This window comes from Vombatus ursinus, unplaced genomic scaffold (genome assembly GCF_900497805.2).
Source record: "Vombatus ursinus unplaced genomic scaffold, bare-nosed wombat genome assembly UNPS02006175.1, whole genome shotgun sequence".
Taxonomy (NCBI): Eukaryota; Metazoa; Chordata; class Mammalia; order Diprotodontia; family Vombatidae; genus Vombatus; species Vombatus ursinus.
The window spans coordinates 2,954-22,572 of NW_020945953.1; the positions used below are offsets into that span (position 1 = coordinate 2,954).

General features: G+C 41.2%; 1 protein-coding gene across 1 annotated transcript; it reads right to left on the bottom strand.

Annotated features, from left to right (window-relative positions):
• Positions 1-351: 351 nt before the first annotated feature.
• Positions 352-18,952, bottom strand: LOC114032956 (tumor necrosis factor alpha-induced protein 3-like). Its single transcript, XM_027848404.1, has 9 exons — positions 18,669-18,952; positions 13,968-14,280; positions 8,958-9,148; positions 8,186-8,333; positions 7,779-7,949; positions 6,976-7,156; positions 3,944-4,863; positions 2,203-2,399; positions 352-1,235 (listed from the first exon to the last, which is right to left on the bottom strand). The coding sequence occupies exons 2-9, from the start codon at positions 14,263-14,265 to the stop codon at positions 951-953; spliced, it is 2,391 nt and encodes a 796-aa protein (XP_027704205.1). The 5' UTR covers positions 14,266-14,280; positions 18,669-18,952; the 3' UTR covers positions 352-950.
• Positions 18,953-19,619: the final 667 nt, after the last annotated feature.

Here is a 19,619-nt window from a genome sequence, read left to right on the forward strand (position 1 = left end):
GCAGCTATTGGTTGATTGATTCCAGAATCCACATGTCTGCTTTTCATGTGAAAGGAACCAGCAGGTAAGGGAGAAGAATACCGTCAGGTTCCTGTCCCTCCTTTTAGAGATTTTCCTCCTGAGCTTGCTTGAGCATCGCCTGGAAGATCTTTTCACCAGGAGAATCCAGGTTCACATCCAGAAGACATGCTGTTGTTCTTCAGTCAACTCTTCATGACTCCCACTGAGGTTTTCTTAGTGCATGTTCTGGAGCGGTTTGCCATTTCCTTCTCCAGCTCATTTTACAGTTGAGGAAATGGAGGCAAACAGGGTTAAATGACTTGCCTAGGATCACACAGCTAGCAAGTGTCTGAGGCTGGATTTGAACTCAGGAAGAGGAGTCTTCCTGACTCCAGGCTCTGTGCTCTAGCCACTGCACCACTTAGCTTCCCACAAGACATACTGAGTTGGGGTCTAAGGCAAAAGAAGGTTCAGCACTCTGCATGCCTTCCAATGTGTATCTTTGCCTTCTGACATCAGACAGGGCTCACAAGGTGAGAGAGAGGTATTCACACCCCAAAGTACAAGCTACATGTCCAGGTACAGTGGGCATTCCAGGTTTCTCCATGTCCCCAGGTCTCAGAATGTGGAGACTGTATGAACTCATAAAGGGGGAGTGGCCTTGAGGTGATCCCAGAAATCCACAACTGCCAAACTCAAGACTCTGTACCCTAGGGCAGGAGGTAAATTTTTCTAGAGGTGCCCTAGGCCCCACAGTTCCTCAGGTGAACATACCTGCTGCCAGACCCCTGGTGAACAGCCTATTCTCCTATGCTAAAACCTCCATGGTATACTCAATTCCAGGGGCTAGCCCTCAAGTGAAACAGCCAAATGTTAACACAATAGCACCATTTTGACCAAAAAAAAAACTATGTTCTTTCATGTCTGGGAAGTGGTCTGGCTGTTTCTGATTAGCCATACAGCTGTTTGAACTGATAGCATTCATTGCAGTACCCATTACACTTGGCATTGCCAAAGTGATCACAGGCTGGGGCTCGGCAACGTTGCTTGGGCAGCTCTTCCGTAATGGGCTCCCCTCTATGGATGCCAGGCCCCAGTTGCTGGTTATGCCGCTGGCACTCTGCACACAGCTCTTGCCCTCTGTGAGCCACAGGGTTTTTACATGTCGCCTTGGTACATTTTTTTCTCTGAGAGCTCTGAGTTGTCCGTTGAATGTCCCGGCACTGGCTGGATCTCTGAATGGAAGAATTCAAAAGAATGATCAGTTTGTAAAGCCCAAGGAAGAAACAAATAGAATTCATTGGACTTTTTTTCCCTGTGGCATCCTGAATTTATCATCACTATTATCTTTCTTTCTCAGGACAATGTGGAAAAAAAAAAAAAAAACTCGTGGGCAGATTTTCATGTCAAGGTCTTTAAAAGGGAAAAAGTGTTCAAGTCCCACTTTTTCAGTACCAGAAAAGACCAAAGAAGCTTCCATAAAGTGGGTTGGTTTCCTCAAATCCTTATTTGTAACCCAGATCCTGCCAAGCTATAACTTTCGGGGGAAGAGTTTACTGTTGCTTTACATAGCTCTGCTATCTTTTCTTCTCTCTTTGTCATGCACAGAAAGATCAATACCACAGCAGGGCCACATAAAAAAACTCTCTCTCATTCCCCTCAATAATTGTAGGTCACATAACAACCAGAGCTTTAGTGTTCTGATTAATAAAGCTATTTCTTTTCCTCACAAGCACCTTCCTATAAATTTGAAAGCCACTTCACAACCACTGTCTTTTTTCCCACCCCTGTGCTTTGCCATTTCAGTTAGTAAGCAACCGGGACACGGCTACTTTGGAAAGTGTCTCTAAGCGCTAATACTGGCAATCATTGAGAATGAGTGTCGAGAAGTCACTGAGGGGTCTGCACCAATTCACATGGATTCAAAGTGGAGCTACCTTGATATGTCATACCATGTGTTTGAGAAGCTCCACATGTATAAACATTATGGTTTATTTTACTCATTTCTGGAAAAACGAGTACTAAAGCAAATTCCAGCCAGGAGAATGCCCTGACTTATTGTCCTTCAATACTGCCCAACTGGGAAGCTGATGCCAGGGTGAATTTTGAGACTGGTTTGCAGGAAAGAAAACACACTGTCCTAATGAGCTTAAGGACCCCTCATACATCTGTGGGTGGGGCTGGCTGCCATCTCTTACATACCTCTGATTGTCTCACCAGCTGCTCTTCAGTCCTTTTTGCTTCATGAAATCTCTGGTTCTGGGCTTCAATGAAACATTTCTGACAGTATCCCTCAAACAAAGTACTGCCGAGGGTACCACATCCTCTCCCAAGGCAGGGAACGGTATTCTGGAATCTAGAGGCTGAGGGATCAGTCTGACCAGAAGCAGGGGGGTCACCTGGAATGAAATAATATGCCAGTCAGTACGGACAACCAAGCAGTCATGAAGATGTGGAGATTACAAATTAAATCAACTCCAAATGCAGAGTGGAAGCTCATAAAGAATAAAAATGGAGTATAGCCATCTTGTTGTAATTAGATAGCACCCCTCCTCCCAAAAAGAAAGTTACTATTGGAACATCTTTGTTTTCATAAATGAATCCCTACTTTTTGCTAAAGTATGGTGAGCTATCTAAAGAAAACAATCTCTAAAAAGCGTCTACATATCCTTCAAACATTCCAAAGTGATCAGGGGAAAGGGAAGGGAGAATTGGGCAGACAAATCCACAGGCCATATGTTTTTGTACAGCCTGCAAGCTAATGATTTTTTTTTTTAACATTTCAAAATACAATGGAACTTTATTTTAAAATGTAAAAATCATTCTTAGCTCTCAGGCTGTACAAAAGCAGAAGGCACACTAGCTTTAGGTAGCCAACCCTTGCATTAGAGGCTTTAACAACTCAAAAGGTGTTATGTAGAATTTAATTGAATAGGGCTAGCAGAGCAAGCCTCTTCAAGGAAATCCAATCTCCTTCCCTAATTCAATCTACTTTAGTATTTAGTATGCCTCTGCTATGTGCAAGGCACAGTGCAAGGTTCTGGGGGATCCAAAGGCAAAACAAATGAAAAACCCAGCTCTTGCCTTCAAATTTCCATTTTGATTGGCTCCTATCTTTCCTCCTGGGGCAGCTGCGGGGTTCAGTGAATAGAGTGCTGGGCCTGGAGTCAAGAATACTCATCTTCCTGGGTTCAAATCTGACTTTAGACACTTACTAGCTGTTTGTTAACCCTGCTTCCCTCAGTGTTCTCATCTATAAAATGAGCTGGAGAAGGACATGGCAAATGACTCCAGTGTCTTTGCCAAGAAAATCTTATATGGGGTCACGAAGAGTCAGACATAACTGAACAACAGCATCCCTCCTCCTGATTATTCTCTGCATAGAAGTTTTATCGTGTTTACTTTTGGCAAATCAGATGGGTTGAAATCACAAAAGAGAGAAAGAAAGATTTATCATCATTACCACATGAATGTGTTTTCATTCTTATCCTCGTGATGTCATTTATGTAGTGCTTTGGACTTGGTAACCCCCTTACACTAAGCTCATCTCCCTTTTCTGAAGACATACACATGTTTCTTCTTAATGGCATAAGGTATACAATCTAGTTGTAACCACAAAAATGTGGAACTACTATTTCTCAAATTAGAATCAGAATCGCTTTCACCTGGTTTGGATTCAAGAAACTTATTGCAAATTCATTTCCCACTTTGTATTTAGGTTAAGAGAATACCAATGGGTCATCTTGTATTGAGCCAGCAATGCCTGACATTGCATGTCACCTAGAATGTTTCCTTTTCTCTAGGTTGTAATCTTATTGCAAAGACAGACTATCTCTATCAAAGCCACTTGCTACATGTGAATTGCTTTGCAAACCTTCAAATGCTACATAAATGTCAGTTGTTTTTTTTTAAATGATATCATAGGATACATAGTTTCACTCACGGTTATTTTCTCGGTATTCGATGAAACACAGTGTGCAAAAGCCTCGGTTTTCTGGCGTCCCAAAGTACATGCAGCCAGCTTTTCGGCATTTACTCGTTCCAATCCTGTTCTCTGGATTCCGTCCAACCTGGGAGATGGCCCCAGCAGGGGCCTCATGACCAGTTCTACGGCAGGGATGCTGATGGATACTCTGGCTCAGTTGAGAGGGATCGGAGAATGATCTCTGATGGCAGGAAGGAGGAAAACTGGAGCTGATGATAGGGGAAGGCTCTGTAGTCCTTTTGAAGCAAGTACTACAAATCCCATTAAAGGTCCTGGTAACATCCTGGTGACAGGCCTGGCACTTCCCATCATCCAAATTCCTGTAGTTGCTCGGGTCATAGCCAGGATTGAGCTGCCGAGTGTTATGGCACCGTTCACAGAACCCATTGTGTTGCACGTTCAGGGTGAAGGGACATCCAGGGTTTTTGCATTTCATTGCAGTTGTTTCACTAAACAGAAAGAGGCTGGGGGCAGTTGGGGGTGCAGAGTGAGGCCCCATTGCTGGTAATTCCTCAGGCTTCCACCCAGCAGGCTCACAAACTTCACCCTGAGAAGTGCCCAGTCCTATGCCTGGGGGTTTCTCCACCCCTGGCTTAGAGTTCTGTTTTCTTGGTTTATTTTGTGTATTTTGCCTCCTCTCAAAGCATTCATGGCAAAAAGGCTGTGTATTTACGGACATGAAGAAAGGACAGTTCGGGGTTTCACATTTGACTTCCATGAGGGAAATCTGGGGCAGGTGGGGCTCCAGTCCATTCCTAGCACAGGCCTCTCTATGATTCAGCTCAGCGTTCTCTTGCCACTTCTTGTACTCATGCTGAACGAGCTCAAAGTAGTCTTCCACCAGATTTATCTCCTTGGGTAAGTTCGCTTCATCCAGCCTAGAGACCAAGAAAAGTAGGACAGCATTTACAACACTGACCTGTACGGCAAGAATCAAGACAGGAAATTTGGCAGGATAAGCATTATACAACTGGGTGAAATTGAACATTATATTAACGGACCTTCATCTCCAAATTGCGATGCCCCCCCCCAATTAATCCATTGACAAGTATAGTAGAGTCATATGCTAAATAAATAAACAGCCTCCTTGGAAGAAGGTATCCTTTCTTTATACAAAATATCATATCACTGCTGTGCCATTTGGCAAGTCACTTTATCTTTCTGGAACTCAGTTTGCTCATCTGTAAAATGGGCAACTAGGTGGTGCAGTGAATGTAGTGTCAGGCCTAGAGTCAGGACAACTCATCTTTCTGAGTTCAAATCTGGCCTCCAACACTTATGAGCTGTTTGAACCTGGGCAAGTCACTTAACCCAGTTTGCCTCGGTTTCCTCTTCTGTGAAACTGAGCTGGAGAAGGAAATGGTAAACCTCTCCAATATTTTTGCCAAAAAAAAAAAAACTCCAAATGGGGTCACAAAGAGTTGGAAATGACTGAACAACAACAATAACAACAACAAAAATGGAGTTGGATGAGAGAACCTCTAAATTCCCTTTAAGCTCTAAATTTATGATATATCCATTTAGTCAATTTTGGTTTATTAAAAATAGTGCAACATTTGAAGAAACTGCTACCATATAGCCTTCTTGTACCATATATGTTAATGCCCTAGAGTGTTGAGGGGAGAAAAAGTTTGCTTTCAGTTATTTGAGAGTTAACTCCCTCCCCACCCCACCCCCAAAATCTTCCACCTATCAAAATATTGTTAAGATTATGAATAGCACATGGTCAAACTTTTGGTCCCAGTTTTCCTGAAACTTCAAATTACCTTAAGATTTCAAATGCATCTATTTTGCTTCTATTTGTGTTGACTTTCCATGGTGGTCACTAATAAGTAGGCATGGTTCTGGGGCACTCTTTGTTTGCTTTTGCATCCCTCTAATTTGGGGGTTTGCTCTAATTTGTCAGTTTCTTAGCACTGGGACACTGCTTCCTTTATCCAGTCTCATTGCCATTTCTTATTTATGTCTAAAATCTTCAGGGGGCAGCACGGATTTCTCTAGCTTCAATTCAATTCAATTTGATTTGACAAGCATTTATGAAATATTTTCCATGTAGTAGGCACTATTCAGTGACATAAGACATAAGGGAAAGCCTTGTCTTTAAGAGCTTATGTTCTCCTGGGAGGACATAATGAACCTTCGTTTCTGTCACCAATAAAGGTATGATGACAGAAGAGAAGATAAAGAGACTGTACCAGTCTATCTCTGTCTCCCCCAAATCAAGCAGGAAAAGAAACATGGGTCATATATTGTAAAGTCAAGAAACTTTGAAAGATCAAAGAACTGTGATTCAGTAATCAACCACAATTGCACAGGACTAATGATGAACCATGTTACTATTACCCACCTCTCAAAGGTGACAGATTCAAGATATTGAATGAGATATACATTTGGATCAAGCTAAGCTGGGAACAGTTTTGTGTGACTACACATATTTATTAAGAGGATTTAATTTTCCTCTTTTTTTCCCCCAGGCAGAGGAGGGTCAGAGGGAGAAAACAAATACTTGTTAATTGAAAAAATAAAATGTGGGTTGTAATTGTTCTTTGTATACCTGATTTATGAAAGGTTATTATTTCCAGGGATTCTATGATGTTTTAAAGAATATATGAATATTCTAAATAAATATACATATCTAAATTAATATGTAAATACATAAAGACATATAAAGTTCATCAAGATAGGAAATAAAACTGAACCCTCCTAAAATACATTTTTAAAAAATCTCTCAGTGACTCTTTTTCTTGGATGCCATCTGAAACTGGTTTTCACTGCCTGAATCTAAGCTTGAGAATCAATCATATGGCATTCCTAACTTATTCACACCTCCAAAAGAATGCAATGGGTCAGTCCTCACTTTATTTCCCAGTGGAGGAAAGGAGATTTCAACAAAGTTAAAGCTCAGCTTCAGGTGGGATCCAACCCTTGAATATTCTCTTAGGATAAAACATAAAAATGCTAAACAAACCAGCCAACAGGAAGACACTTACTTTGCAGCATTGATTAAATGAGTTGTCCCGTGGTCCCAGCCTTGCACAGGGATTTCTACCAAGGTCAAGTACTCTTTAAGTAGCTTTTCCTTCATCTCTGCTTCAGGCTCTGTTAGAAAATGAACCTTCAAGTCCTCAAACCTTCCTCGGTCTCTGTTAACAAGTGGAACAGCTCTGATTTCTGAGGAGAAAATAACATGTGGACATCTTACTTTCACTTGGTAAATGAAATCATAAACATGCTAAGTACATTTCTGAATAAACAGTACACTAGCAAAGAGTGCTAGGTTCAGAGCCAGAGGATCTGTGGTTCAAGTCCTGACTCTGCTACTTACTATGTGATCTTAGGCAAGTCCTGGGCCTCAGTTTGTTCAACTCTAAAATGAGGGGGTTGGGCTACATGGCTTCTGAGGTCCCTTCTAGCTTTTAATCCGTGAAACCATAACTAGGAATGATACCATAAACCAATTGGGGGGGGGGGTTTCCCAGAAGAGAGTTGCCTAAAAACCTCATCATTTAACTGGCAAAAAGGACCACAATTGCTCTGTTCTGTTTACTTCCAGCACTCAGAGAGAATATTAACAGAAGTATACTTTTAAAAGCTCTTCTAATTCTTTACAGAAGTACTTCACTGGTTTTAGGTAAAGCAAGCATTATATTTGCCAGATGATGTGACAATAAAACTTTTTCAAAGACATATTTTCATTTAAATCAGGAATGCAACAGACTCCAAACAGGAAAGGAAACAATTAGCACAAACATTTAAAATAAGCTGAGTTTAAGTCATAACTTAATTTTCCTACCAGGTCCGCTGTCCTTAAGAGTGACCAGTGGTGCAAAGTGCTGGCTGTCATAACCAAGGACGATGGGATATCTGTAACACTCCTGGGCAGGCCAATGGAGAGGCAAATAAACTCCACCAACTTTCAAAGGAGCAAAATTGGAACCAGATTCTAAGCTTCTCAGCATTTTGTCTATGTAGGAAAAGAAAGGGAAAAAAAAACCACTGAGAGTTATCCACCACCAAATTCCTTTCAACTATACACTGCTGTACTAGGTCAATATGGCCTTTTTTCCATCACAAGAAATACAGTGAAATTTTAGACTACATCCTAGAGATGACAATTTTAAAGTAGAGAAGTACTTCAATGTACATTGATTGAAATACACACCGATTGAAACACCTCAACTGAAATCATGTGACTCTCACCTGAAATAACAATAATTGGCCTTCTGAGGATGTTAGAAAGAACAAATATGTGGATTTCTTCAAGTGAATTATACTGAAGCCCACCTCGGGCCACTGATGTATCTGTGGATGCCATTTTGATAAGATTATCCCACTCCTCATTCCAATTCTAAGGAAAAAATAAAAATAAAAAGGTAATTTAATGTAATTTGTCTTTCCCTCTCCTGACCCCAGTCTATGTCAATTCATCTGTACCACTCAGTTTTATTTTTCCTCTTCTCTATAAAATAATTTAAATAACCTAATAGTCTCTCTCCCTTTACCCCGCCCCATCCTCCCCCCATCATTTTTTTTTAGTGACTTTTTCTGTTATAATTCAAACTCAAAACTGAAGCACTTATGGAGCTGTGAGGGAAACTGGGGACAATATCTGCCTAAAAAACCTTGAAGTGACATAAAATGAAAAACCTTCATCCAGATTGTCCACAAAAATTCCATACTCGTGACTTGGAGAGAGATGAGTTGGATTATACATACATGCCTGAATCTGACTCACTGCCTCAATAATGCATGTAAGGGCAATGACACATGAAAACCAGGAGAGGCTCCTGAAGAAAGCCATCCTTGGAGATTCTTCTCTTCTAACAAAGATCCTCAGCAGGAATTCAGCCACCATGAGGTCTTTTGTGGCAACTGTGCCCTGCCCTGCCTTCCCTTCCCTGAGACATGGACAGAGAATTAATTGCTTAGTATTTCCCAAGGAGTGTACTTTGCTTGAACAGAATCTTCTTACCCTGGTGTCATAACGGAGGCCTGTTTCCACAAATTCTTGGGATTTCAGAGACTCCAGCTGCCAACGGAATTTGAAGTTGCGGATATCGGTCTCTTTCAGAGTGCTGTATAGTGCCTTCCTCAGGACCAAGTCAGTATCCTGAACACCCCACATGTACTGTGATGTAGCATGCATGAGGCAATTTCCATCACCTGTGGGAAAAAGCATGTACACTGTTACCACCCTTCACTAACACTGACATGGAAATGATGAGAAGAGAGAAGCAAGAAAAAAAGAGGAATTTGTTCAGGAAGCCTAGCAAATGCTTTCCAGGACAAATGGGATTTAGTCTTTGAGCTACGGGTTTTAATCAATTGCTTGATCAGTCAACAAGCATTTACTGAATTATATGCAAGATATTAGGTGTGCTATTTTTGAAATCATCTTCCCCAGGATCACTGCTACCATCTCACAGTTAGAATAGTGAGAGGAGGGGTTGTTTTTTGTTTTGTTTTGTTTTGTTTTGTTTTTTGGGAGGGGGGAATGAAGGGGATTCTTATTTAATGCAAAGGATATTCAAAATTTATCTCACATGAAAGGTAGTAGAGTACAGTAGAGAGAGAACTGAACCCTGGTACTGGCTCTGGCACCAATGAACCTTTGTGGTCATTATAGGAACACAAGTGGAAGGAATCTTGAATCCAACCCTCTCATTTTATAGATTAGGAACTGAGGCAGAGAGGTTAAAATTAACTTGCCCAGATTCACACAACAAGTAAGTGTCTAAAGGCATGAGTTGAAGTCGGGTCTGATTCCTAGTTCACAGCTCTATCTATTCGGTCACCTAGATGCCTCAGTTTCTTCATCTGTAAAATAAGGAGCTTAGACTGGATAATAGTCATCAACATAAATACTGTGCTTTCAGGTTTGCCAAATAAATACATAATCTCATTTCATCCTCATGACAACCCTTCAATGAAGAAATTACAGGTATTATTACCTCTCATTTTACAGGTGAGGAAACAGACTAAATGAATTGACTAAGTCAGGGATGGGGAACCTATGGCCTCGAGGCCACATGTGGCCTTCTAGGTCCTTGGGTGCAGCCTTTTGACTGACTCCAAGTTTTACAGAACAAATCCTTTTATTAAGGGGATTTGTTCTGTGGAGTTTGGATTCAGTCAAAGGGCAGCACTTGAGGACATAGAGAGTTCCCCAACCCTGGACTAAGTGATTTGCTCAGAGTTGCAGAGCTAATCAAAACTGGGTCTAAACCCAGGGCTCTCTCCACCATGCCACACTTTCACACCTTAGAGAGCACTTTGAGAGGATTCCCAAATTGTGCTCTTCTGTCCCTTTCAACTTTTACATTCTGGGATTCCACCATCCAGGGACAGTGATACCAAGGATTTACAATTCCTAGGAAAAAGACCACTATCAGGAAGCAGTCCTGGCTTTTCTTACCAGACATTGGACTGGGATTGCTAGTGACTCACATTGAAATGACTGGGCTATATCACTTTACCCTTGGTGCTGGGGAGTTTCCTCTCATTTGTAACGTAGGGCTGACAAGACAAAGCTGCCCCACAGGAATGTGGTGTGGTGCTTGGTTTGTCAGCAATAGTAAAGTACTTACTTCAATGGCCAACTCCTCATTAAAAATCATAATGTGCCATGGAAATAAGGGTTTTAAAATCCCTTTGGCCAAACAGCATGTGCCCCCAGCAATTTGGGCTGAAGTATAGAAGGCACTATTTTTAAGAAAAGTAAGTATGACTATTTTTAAAAGGCATCATTTGGGAATTATTTGAAATAAAAAAAGCATAAACTCCATATGGACCTTGCATTTTCTCAAACTCTCAAGCAACAAATGCATTGAATATGTGTCTCATTTGTTGAACTGACTTGAGACAATCACACGCAAACATATGATCCTCAATTCTTTGAGAAGCCTATAGTTGCTTAAAACCAAGACAAACTGTTTTCTAACATGGCTAGGCCAATAGTTTTGGAGTCTCATGATATTTTCATCCTGATCAAGTTTTTCAAAATACTTAGATATTCCTCAAACTAACATTCTTTCCATTCACTTATTTATTTGGCTTATTGTGTTTTTGTTTTTGTTTTTGTTTTAATCATGAAAATTGTACAGAAAGGCTGCCTAAACAAACATCCAGACAAGTAAATGGAAAAGGATCACTTAAGTCTTGCGTCTAGGCCAGAAGTGTGGCAACTATTAAATTCTGTTGAAATTTCCCCTTTGCAAAATCTAGAGCAAAGATAAGGCTCTTTTTTTTCCTTGTTCTTACTTTCAGTTCTTTATTGAGACTCACCAGTACAAAATTCCCTCAGTAACACTTGGAATTCCCCAGTGCCAAGTTATTTGACTAGCAATTGAGCAACTGCCATTGTACTTTTTGTTCTGGTGTGTAGACATTTAAACTGTGAAGCGCATACTGGACTTTCCAAGTGGGTGTGGTTAGGGTGAGCTGGAATAGGCCTACTCATTATACAAGTGAAATCGCAGCAGCCAATAGACGCTGGAATTTTTCGCATGAAGTTTCAATTTTATACCACCTACTGCCTTCCTCATTCACTCTAGTCTCATATCCTCAAATGAAAACATTGTGAATCACCTATCATCTCTTTCTCCCCATTTCCAAACCATCCAGTAATTTTATATAATCCATTTTATATATTAAGCTAGGGGGAAAAAAATCTGTGTCAATAAAAATCCTAGATGAAATGGCATTTTGTTTTTTTTTTTCTTCCTTCCTGAATGTCTCTCCTCCCCTTTTCAGACCTTATAAGGTTCTTGTAGGGGAAGGGGAAGAATAGGCAACTGTAACTTAAAAAAAAAAAAAAGCCTAAAAAAGTCTTTGCCTAGAAAATACCCTCTAAAGTCCTACAAGTAGGTATGCTTGTAACTTTTCTAAAGTAAATGCCAGTTTATGAAAATGCTTTAATCAACAGAAAATATTTCCCATGCACTTTTTCCTGAAGAAAATTAAGTGCTTACAACCAATAAATCTGAGTCAATTCACAAATACTTGCTGATACCTACTATGTGCAAAGTATTCCCTGCTAAGCATTGTTTAGTGTTTCACAAACTCCTAATTCGGCAAGGCCACTCCCCTTCCTCAATCCTCCCCACCCTTTCCTATGACTCTATCCCTCCTGGTAATAAATGGGGAGGCAATGAAAACCACTTCCCAGGAGACACCACAGCCTGGCTAGATCCTTACCTAACATCACCACTGAAAACTATTTGTGTCTATCAGAACAAACGATTCTGTTAGGAGCTGTGTAGACAAGCGATCCATCTCACTTTCTCTATGACAACTTATGCAGTAACACCCATGTAAAGTAGAAAGATGGTCTAGAACTTGGGCAAGACCCAGGCTCCAATACTGCCTCTGGTACTTGTAACTACCTATGTAACTATGGCTGTGTCATTGAACCTCTCTGAGTCTCAGTCTTCTCAGCAGTAAAATGGGAATAACACCTACAGCTTCTATCCCCAAAGGGTTGTAAGAATCAAATGAGATAATATATGCTTTTTTTTTAAAAAAAAAAGTGTTTTGCGAAACTTAGTACAGTAAATACATTTTAGTTATCATCATTGCTGTTGATATTCTTAAAAGGTCTTTATCTATAGAATGTTCCTAGGTGAAGATGCCAAATATTGATGCTGTTTCATCTCTGGATAATTGCCTTTTCATAATGGTCAGCAAGCATCAAAGACCTCTGCTCTTATCAGTAAGGTTGTGCTAATATTAGCAATATTACTGATGATAGGAAATACTGTGCTTCCAGCTTCTTACCCAGGAACAAGAATCCCATTCAGACTACTTTCTAGTAGTCATCGTACGTATCCGCAGACTGCAATGTCTATATCCACATCAACCAATCAACTAAACCATGTTTAGAGAAATAGTGAAAGCTATCCAGAAATAATTTAAAACTAAGTAACAAACTTAAACTGTGAATCTGCTGTGATTTTTAAGGAGGATCAGACAACTCTATCAGCAGCCTGCAGGAAGGGGAAATCAAACATGCCAGGAAGAAAGAAGATCACAAGCAACACCCAGTGGAAAACAGCTCAAAAATAGGGAAAAAATCTGACATGTTTCTATTATTTCTTTCGGGCAAGGCAATTGGGGTTAAGTGACTTGCCCAGGGTCACACAGCTAGTAAGTGTCAAGTGTTTGGTCTGAGGTCGAATTTGAACTCAGGTCCTCTTGACTCCAGGGTCTATGCTCTATCCATTGCGCCACCTAGCTGCTTCTCTATTATTTCTTAAGAGAAGAATAGGAAATCAACAGATTGTAGATTTAAAGCTGGGAGAGACCTTAGAGCAGTTCTTAACCTGGGAATCACAGACCAAGGGTATGTGGATAGTTTTCAGGCGATCCATGAACTTGGATTAGGGGGGGAAAAATGTTCGACTCAAAAAAGGTTAAGAGCTTAGGGAGAAAGCTGGCAAAATGCTGAAGACCACAAACCCATATTCCCTAGGCTCAAAAGTACAGATCAAATTTTTTTGAGTAAATAATGGGTCTTTCCTTGAAAGGATTTAGAGCTCTTTAAAACCTTGTTTACTGGGGCCATGATGGGCATTTTTTAACAGGTGATAAACTAGATGTACAAAAGCAGGTAGATGACTTGCCCAAGGTCACAAATCACTTAAAGCCATCCGGCCCAATTCTCCTAACCCTCCAAGCATTCTCTACTCTAATATGTTTCATTCGAAAACACTGTTTGCTTTAGAAAACTACACAACAACAAAACAAAAACATCTCTCGCTTAGACAACACCTCTTACTGAGGTTCCCATGCCAGCTAAATCATCTAGTTAGGAATTTTGCATTTGATTATAATGGAGGTTCAGCTCTTGCACATAAACAGATCCATGTGGGAGACTCATCTTGTCACAGTGCTCCCCTCCCACCCCCAAAACCTTAATCAGAATCCTTTCCTGGGAGTCCCAGGATCAACCCAAATTCAGGGCTGGAAGGGACCTCAGACTCACCATTTGTTTTTAGTGCCACAAGCTTCCTGACTTCACGGCACCAGTTGAGCTTTCTCTGGCTTTCTAGTGAAGTTTGGATGCTTCTGTCAATCAAAGCCACAAGGATAAACTCCCGGAACTGAGGACAAAACTGACAAGTCCTGAACATCTCCACCGTATATCTGTGCATGGTCTTGAAGTGATAAATTATCCCATTCGTAGGTTTGACAATATCTTCAGGGGTTCTCTCTCTTATCTTCACAGCTTTTCGCATGTTGCTCAGATACAAAGCCTGGGGGAGAACCTGCTGTTCAGACATGTTGTTGTAGAATACCTGAGAAAGGAAAGAAATAAACCAAAAACAATCTATTAGGTCAGCCTTAATATCTACTCTGATATATCTACCCATAGAAAATCAGAGTTTGATTCTTGCCTTTACCTTAATATGGAGGCAAAAGATTTGAATCCTAGTTGCATCTATGTGCAGGATGCTTGTTGGTACTGAAGTTTTACTAACACTGGACTGTTGCAAGTTACATCACTTTTAAAGATTAATCTATACAAGAGTAGGAAGGAGGAGAGTGGGCATTGAGGAGGAGGGGAATAACCCATGTTTAAGTAATGCCTGTCACAGAGCCAATCCTGCCTGTGAGCAAAGGTACACAGTACGTATCTCACCATTGATTCTGACTCTGATGCAGGGGAATGAGGTTCACCAAGAACTAACTACTCTGAACCATAAAACATCAGCTACTACTTAGGTGCTCAGCGTAGCCACTGGCTGCCTATAGGCCCACCCCCAAGTAACAACCAAGAGATCCTATTACTGCCAAGCTGTTGGCATTTAGAACTCAAGCCCTCTATTTCTTTACTGGTATGGAAAGTGAAAACAACGCTTTCATAAAAGCATCAGGCATATCGATCATTTCTTCTTTTTAGGGCCTGAAACATTTATAAGGAAATCTGAGGTTCAATGCCATCAAACCACTGATGATGAAAATCTCTTTTCTCTCTTCAAAACAATACCTGACCAATGACTGTTAAAAGCCATCACATATTTTATTTTTTAGAACTTTTTTTCAAGATCATAGATTTACAGTTGGGTGGGAGGAAACCTTAGATAAGCCATTTAGTTCAACCCCTTCACTTTACAGATGAGGAAACTGAGACCCAGAGAGTTAAGTGACTTGTCTACAATCATATAAGTAGTAAGCGACTCAGGGAGGACTTGGACCTAGGTCCTGAGTCTAAAGCCTTTCCATTGTATCAGACTGTTTCCCACTTCCATTTGTTATTTCTTTAGAGCTTAGAAATACCCTTGTGAAGTGATGCTCTTATTATTAGAAGTACTATTGGCCTCCATTTTATAGAAGAGGAAACTCAGGAAGAGGAAGGGTTAAGTGATTTGCCCAAGGCGCACAGTCAGGGAGCACAAGGGCCAAGGAGTCTTTCTGACTCCCCAGTCCTGTAACCTTATTCGATATGTCATACTGTCTTCCTGATCAGTCAATCAGCAAGTAGTTATTGTGTGCTGGGCATGATGATAGGTGTTGGGGATAGAAGTATGATGAATGCAACAATTTCTACTTTCAAGGGGATTAAACTGGTATCCAGAGTAGGTAGTCAATAATGTTTCCGAAGCTCCCCAGAATCCCTCAGATCACACATTGGTTTATAATAATTAAGCAATTGCAATAGTTAAAATTGGAGTCCAATTATTACTTAGCTCCAAATCAATAAAATGTGCTGCTGGTACTCCAGATGCCAACTAGTGGTTGCATGCCACTCTCTTCTTCTTCCCCTAGGGGCCTTTATGCCTAATCAAACAGTACAAGAAAATGAGGGCCTTGAAAAGGAAATGGAAAGAGTTTGTAGAACCTGTAGCAGGATTGCAACTTAAAACGTAAGAAAGATGAAGAAGCAGGGAGGCCAGCAGAGATTAGCTTCTAGCTGGGATGAGATTAGATTCTAGCTATCAAGCCAATCCTGGCTGACAAAGCCATAGTGGTGCAAGCACCAGGTATTTTCATTGCTTCCCTTTCCTATCATTATCACATCTCACTTGAAAAAAAAAAGACAATGAAAATCCCCAAACATTTCCCAATTATCCTGGTATTTCCCCAGGTAGTCCCAAAGAATCTCCCTTTCTATATATGATTCCTGAACCTTCAAGGTGACAAAGATATGCATCAAGAATGAATTGGCTCTTGTATTGTATCAAGAAAGCCTTTTCATTGCACTCTTCCAAGGCTGAAAACTAACCTACCTTCTAAGGCAAATATACATATATCTCAGGGATGCTGACATCCTTGCATCCTATCATGGCCTATCAAAATGCATAAGCTATTAACTAATGCAGACATCTGCTACTCTATAGGATTTCAAATCCTGATGATTTGAATCACTGTGAACCCTGACACTTCTTTCATTATTATTTCATTATCTCATTATTATTTTTCATTTTATTTCATTATATTTCATTATTATTATTACTACAAATTGTGAAAAGATTTTCTCCAGTGGATTTTTTTTTCAATTAACTTCAATTTCAATTTGACATTGCTATATGTGACTTCAGGAAAATAATTTTTCCTTCCCTTAGCCAACTATGAGAGTGGCTTTCTCTCTCCATAGCAAGGAGGCCAAAGGCTGTTAGCCAATATACATATTCAAGTGTGGTCCTTCAAAATGTCCTTGATTTCTCCATCAGAAATGTGTTTATAAAACTCATTAACCTGAGGTCTCGGCTTGCATCTTGGCTTCCTCTCTGTGTGACCCAGGGCAAGTCACTTGCATTATTTGAATCTTGGCTTCATCTATTAAAAAGGGAATAATAATACTTACATGACCTCCCTTTACAGAATGGCTCTGAGTAAAATGTTTTGTAAATCTTAGAGCACTTAAAAAATGGGTCACCATAAAATAGTCTTTAAAGTATTCTGAAAACATGTGAAGAATGATTTGCTTTTATTCATGCTTCTGCTGGTCCTAGAGATCCTCCTAGGTCTTCCATAAATTGTGAGAGCCAGAATAAACCCATCTTAACATCAATATTCAAGAACATAAAGCAACTGAACCATTACTTTGGCCCTTCATCCTCCAAAACTACCCACTGAAACAAATGAAAATACACTGTTCCAAGTTTCCAGTTCTTGGACCTCACTCCAGATGGGGCCACAGAGTAAACATTTCTAAAAAAAGATTGTTATATACTTGTAAGAGAGAAGAAAATAGCCTTATGAATATGTAAAAAAAGTGATGTTTTGTAATATTTCTTTGACTCATTTCACAAAAATTTCCCCAAATTCTGTCACTGGGAACTACAAAATTCTTTAGAAGTTATTCATCTCTAGAAGCCTACTCTTTTTTTTCTTTTGGTTTTTCTTTTTCTTTTTTTCCATTTTGTACAGGTGTTTGGTATGTGACATGGAAATTTGTGAATTATTTATCAACAAGAACCCCAATTCCATTTTTGGAGAGCACTGCTCCAAAGTTGTAAAATTCCCAAGTTGTAAACCAAGAACTGCTGAAGGCAGAGTCAAACACATTTAACTAGAAGAATAGATAAATCATTGATTGGACCATCCTTTGAATCCTTCATAGGATGCTTTACACTTAGCATGGGTTCAATAAATACTTGTTGAATACATGCATAAAGGCATAATTGTGCCACAGTTTTCTCAAAAGCAATCATTCTTTTTCTTTTCTTACAATATGAAAGATTTGTGTTAATATCTTTTAAATCTTTCACTGTTCAGTGTTCTCAGACTTCAGGGCTATTACTCTTTAATCAGGTGGAATGACAAATAGCTCTCAAAGAACAGGACTTTTGAACCACTTTATCAGACTGGTTTCACTAAGAGAAGAGATCTGCAAGCAGGGAGATTTGGATTTAAACCAATCCAAGGGAGCTAAGCTCCATTCTTAATACCCTGGCTTTCCTGAAGAGGCCAGGTGGCAGGATGTGGGACAACCAAGCCTGACAAAGCTGGCTGACCGAGGGGTGGGACTGGAGCAGAGGTATTTAAATAACTCCTGAACTTTTCCACATCTGGAAACTTAAAAAAAAAAAAAAAAAGTCAACCCTGTCTGCCACACAAGCATAAAATACCTGACAGCCAAGACCTGGGGAAATGAGGTGGCTAGAACTCCCAGTGTAAAGTTCTGCTGTCATTTCCAATACATCATCCTTTACTTATATTCTGCACAATAGAGAATGCCAGATTCTACATGTTCTCTGTGGCCCTTTGCAGAAAATATGGAATTCCTGCTTCAAGTAGCACAGCATTTTTTTTTAAATCGCAAAATGTTAATAACATCTAAAATCAGTTTAATTCAACGACTATTACTAACATTCTGCCCATTGCAATTAAAGGTCTCCGAATTATCTTTAATTTATCTTAAAGGCGCAGACCTCTGGAGTGATCCAGAGGTGCACCCTCCCTCCTTACGCCCACCCACTCCACATCTTTGCAGCGAGCACAGGCAAACTCTCCCAGTCCTGCCCTCCCCCTCTCCCCATCCCATCACCACAAGCTGCAAGTAATCTGCTCGCTGTCAAGCAACAATGCTCGGGGTCAGTATCTGTGCCAAACTCGTGCGGCCAGACCCAAATGCCAAACCCACGGCTAACAATGAATAGTGGCCGCGGCTTCGCCCCGAATTCATCTATCTCACTGGAAGATTTGGGGGGGGGGGCGAGAAGAGAAAGATCGGGGTTACCTTTGCGAGGCAGGAGTGAGCGCCCAACGAAATGCAAAAGTCCCGAATTAATGCACGAGAAGGCCAGTTGCAGACTGGAGGGCAGAGATGGCAGGGCGCTCCATGGGCAGCCTGAAGCTAGCTGACTAGTTCTCACTGCAGGGCTCCACTTAGTCCTGGCTGGCCGGCCTCCGTGCCTGAGCCGAGGGGCTGCTGCTGCTGCTGCTCCTGGGCTATGACTCTTCTCCACCACCGCCGGCCTCCTCTTCCAGCTGCTCCACCCCCGCAAGCTCCTATCCTAGATCCTCGAACTTGAAGCCAACGACTGCGCAAGTTCTCTTTTTCCTTTCTTTTAGCCCGGGTAATAATATATGAGCCCGGGGATTTCCAGCCAGGGCTCTGGGACTTTCCGACATGTGACTGTGACGCCCAGCGGCGGCTCTCTGAAAAGCACTCAGTCGGACAAAGGGGCGGGTGGGAGATTGCAAAGGGCGCCCGGGGCAGGCCAGGCAGAGCCAGTCAGCGAGCCGGCCAGTGGCCACCAGGGGGCTCCCGGAGGGTGTCAGGGGCCGGAGTCCGCCGGGACCCAGAAATTCCTCAACCTTCAAAGCCGGGGTTGTCCCCGCGTGACTCAACCTGGGCATTTCGGAAGCGCCGGCCGAACGTCATATCCATGTGGAAATCGCGGTGATGGGAATGAAGACGGTTCTTTTTTTTCGCCGTCGTTTTTCTATAAAAAATAGAAATCACCTACTTTGGAGAGAAAAAAAAAAGGTGGAGGGAGGGGGAAACATAGAAAGAAAACCTTCGATTCCGCCCCCGCACTCAGCCGCTAATTACTGCCTCCCTGGGGGTGGCTGTGGGATGCTTGCTCGGGAAAAGCTCTTGATGCTCTCATTTAGCGAGTGGGTAGTCCAGGAATCCTCGGGGGCTGTTTGGTTAAAGAACAGGGTCACAATCCCTTCGACCTTC

Bases quoted from the DNA above. Each gene is read 5' to 3' on its own strand.
- LOC114032956 (XM_027848404.1), bottom strand. From the start codon at position 14,265: ATGTCTGAACAGCAGGTTCTCCCCCAGGCTTTGTATCTGAGCAACATG. The intron at 7,157-7,778 runs GTAGGAAAATTA...TTTTCTCCTCAG, and splicing joins TCTTAAGGACAGCGGACCTG to AAATCAGAGCTGTTCCACTT. The intron at 1,236-2,202 runs GTATGTAAGAGA...TCTTCCATTCAG, and splicing joins AGCTGGTGAGACAATCAGAG to AGATCCAGCCAGTGCCGGGA.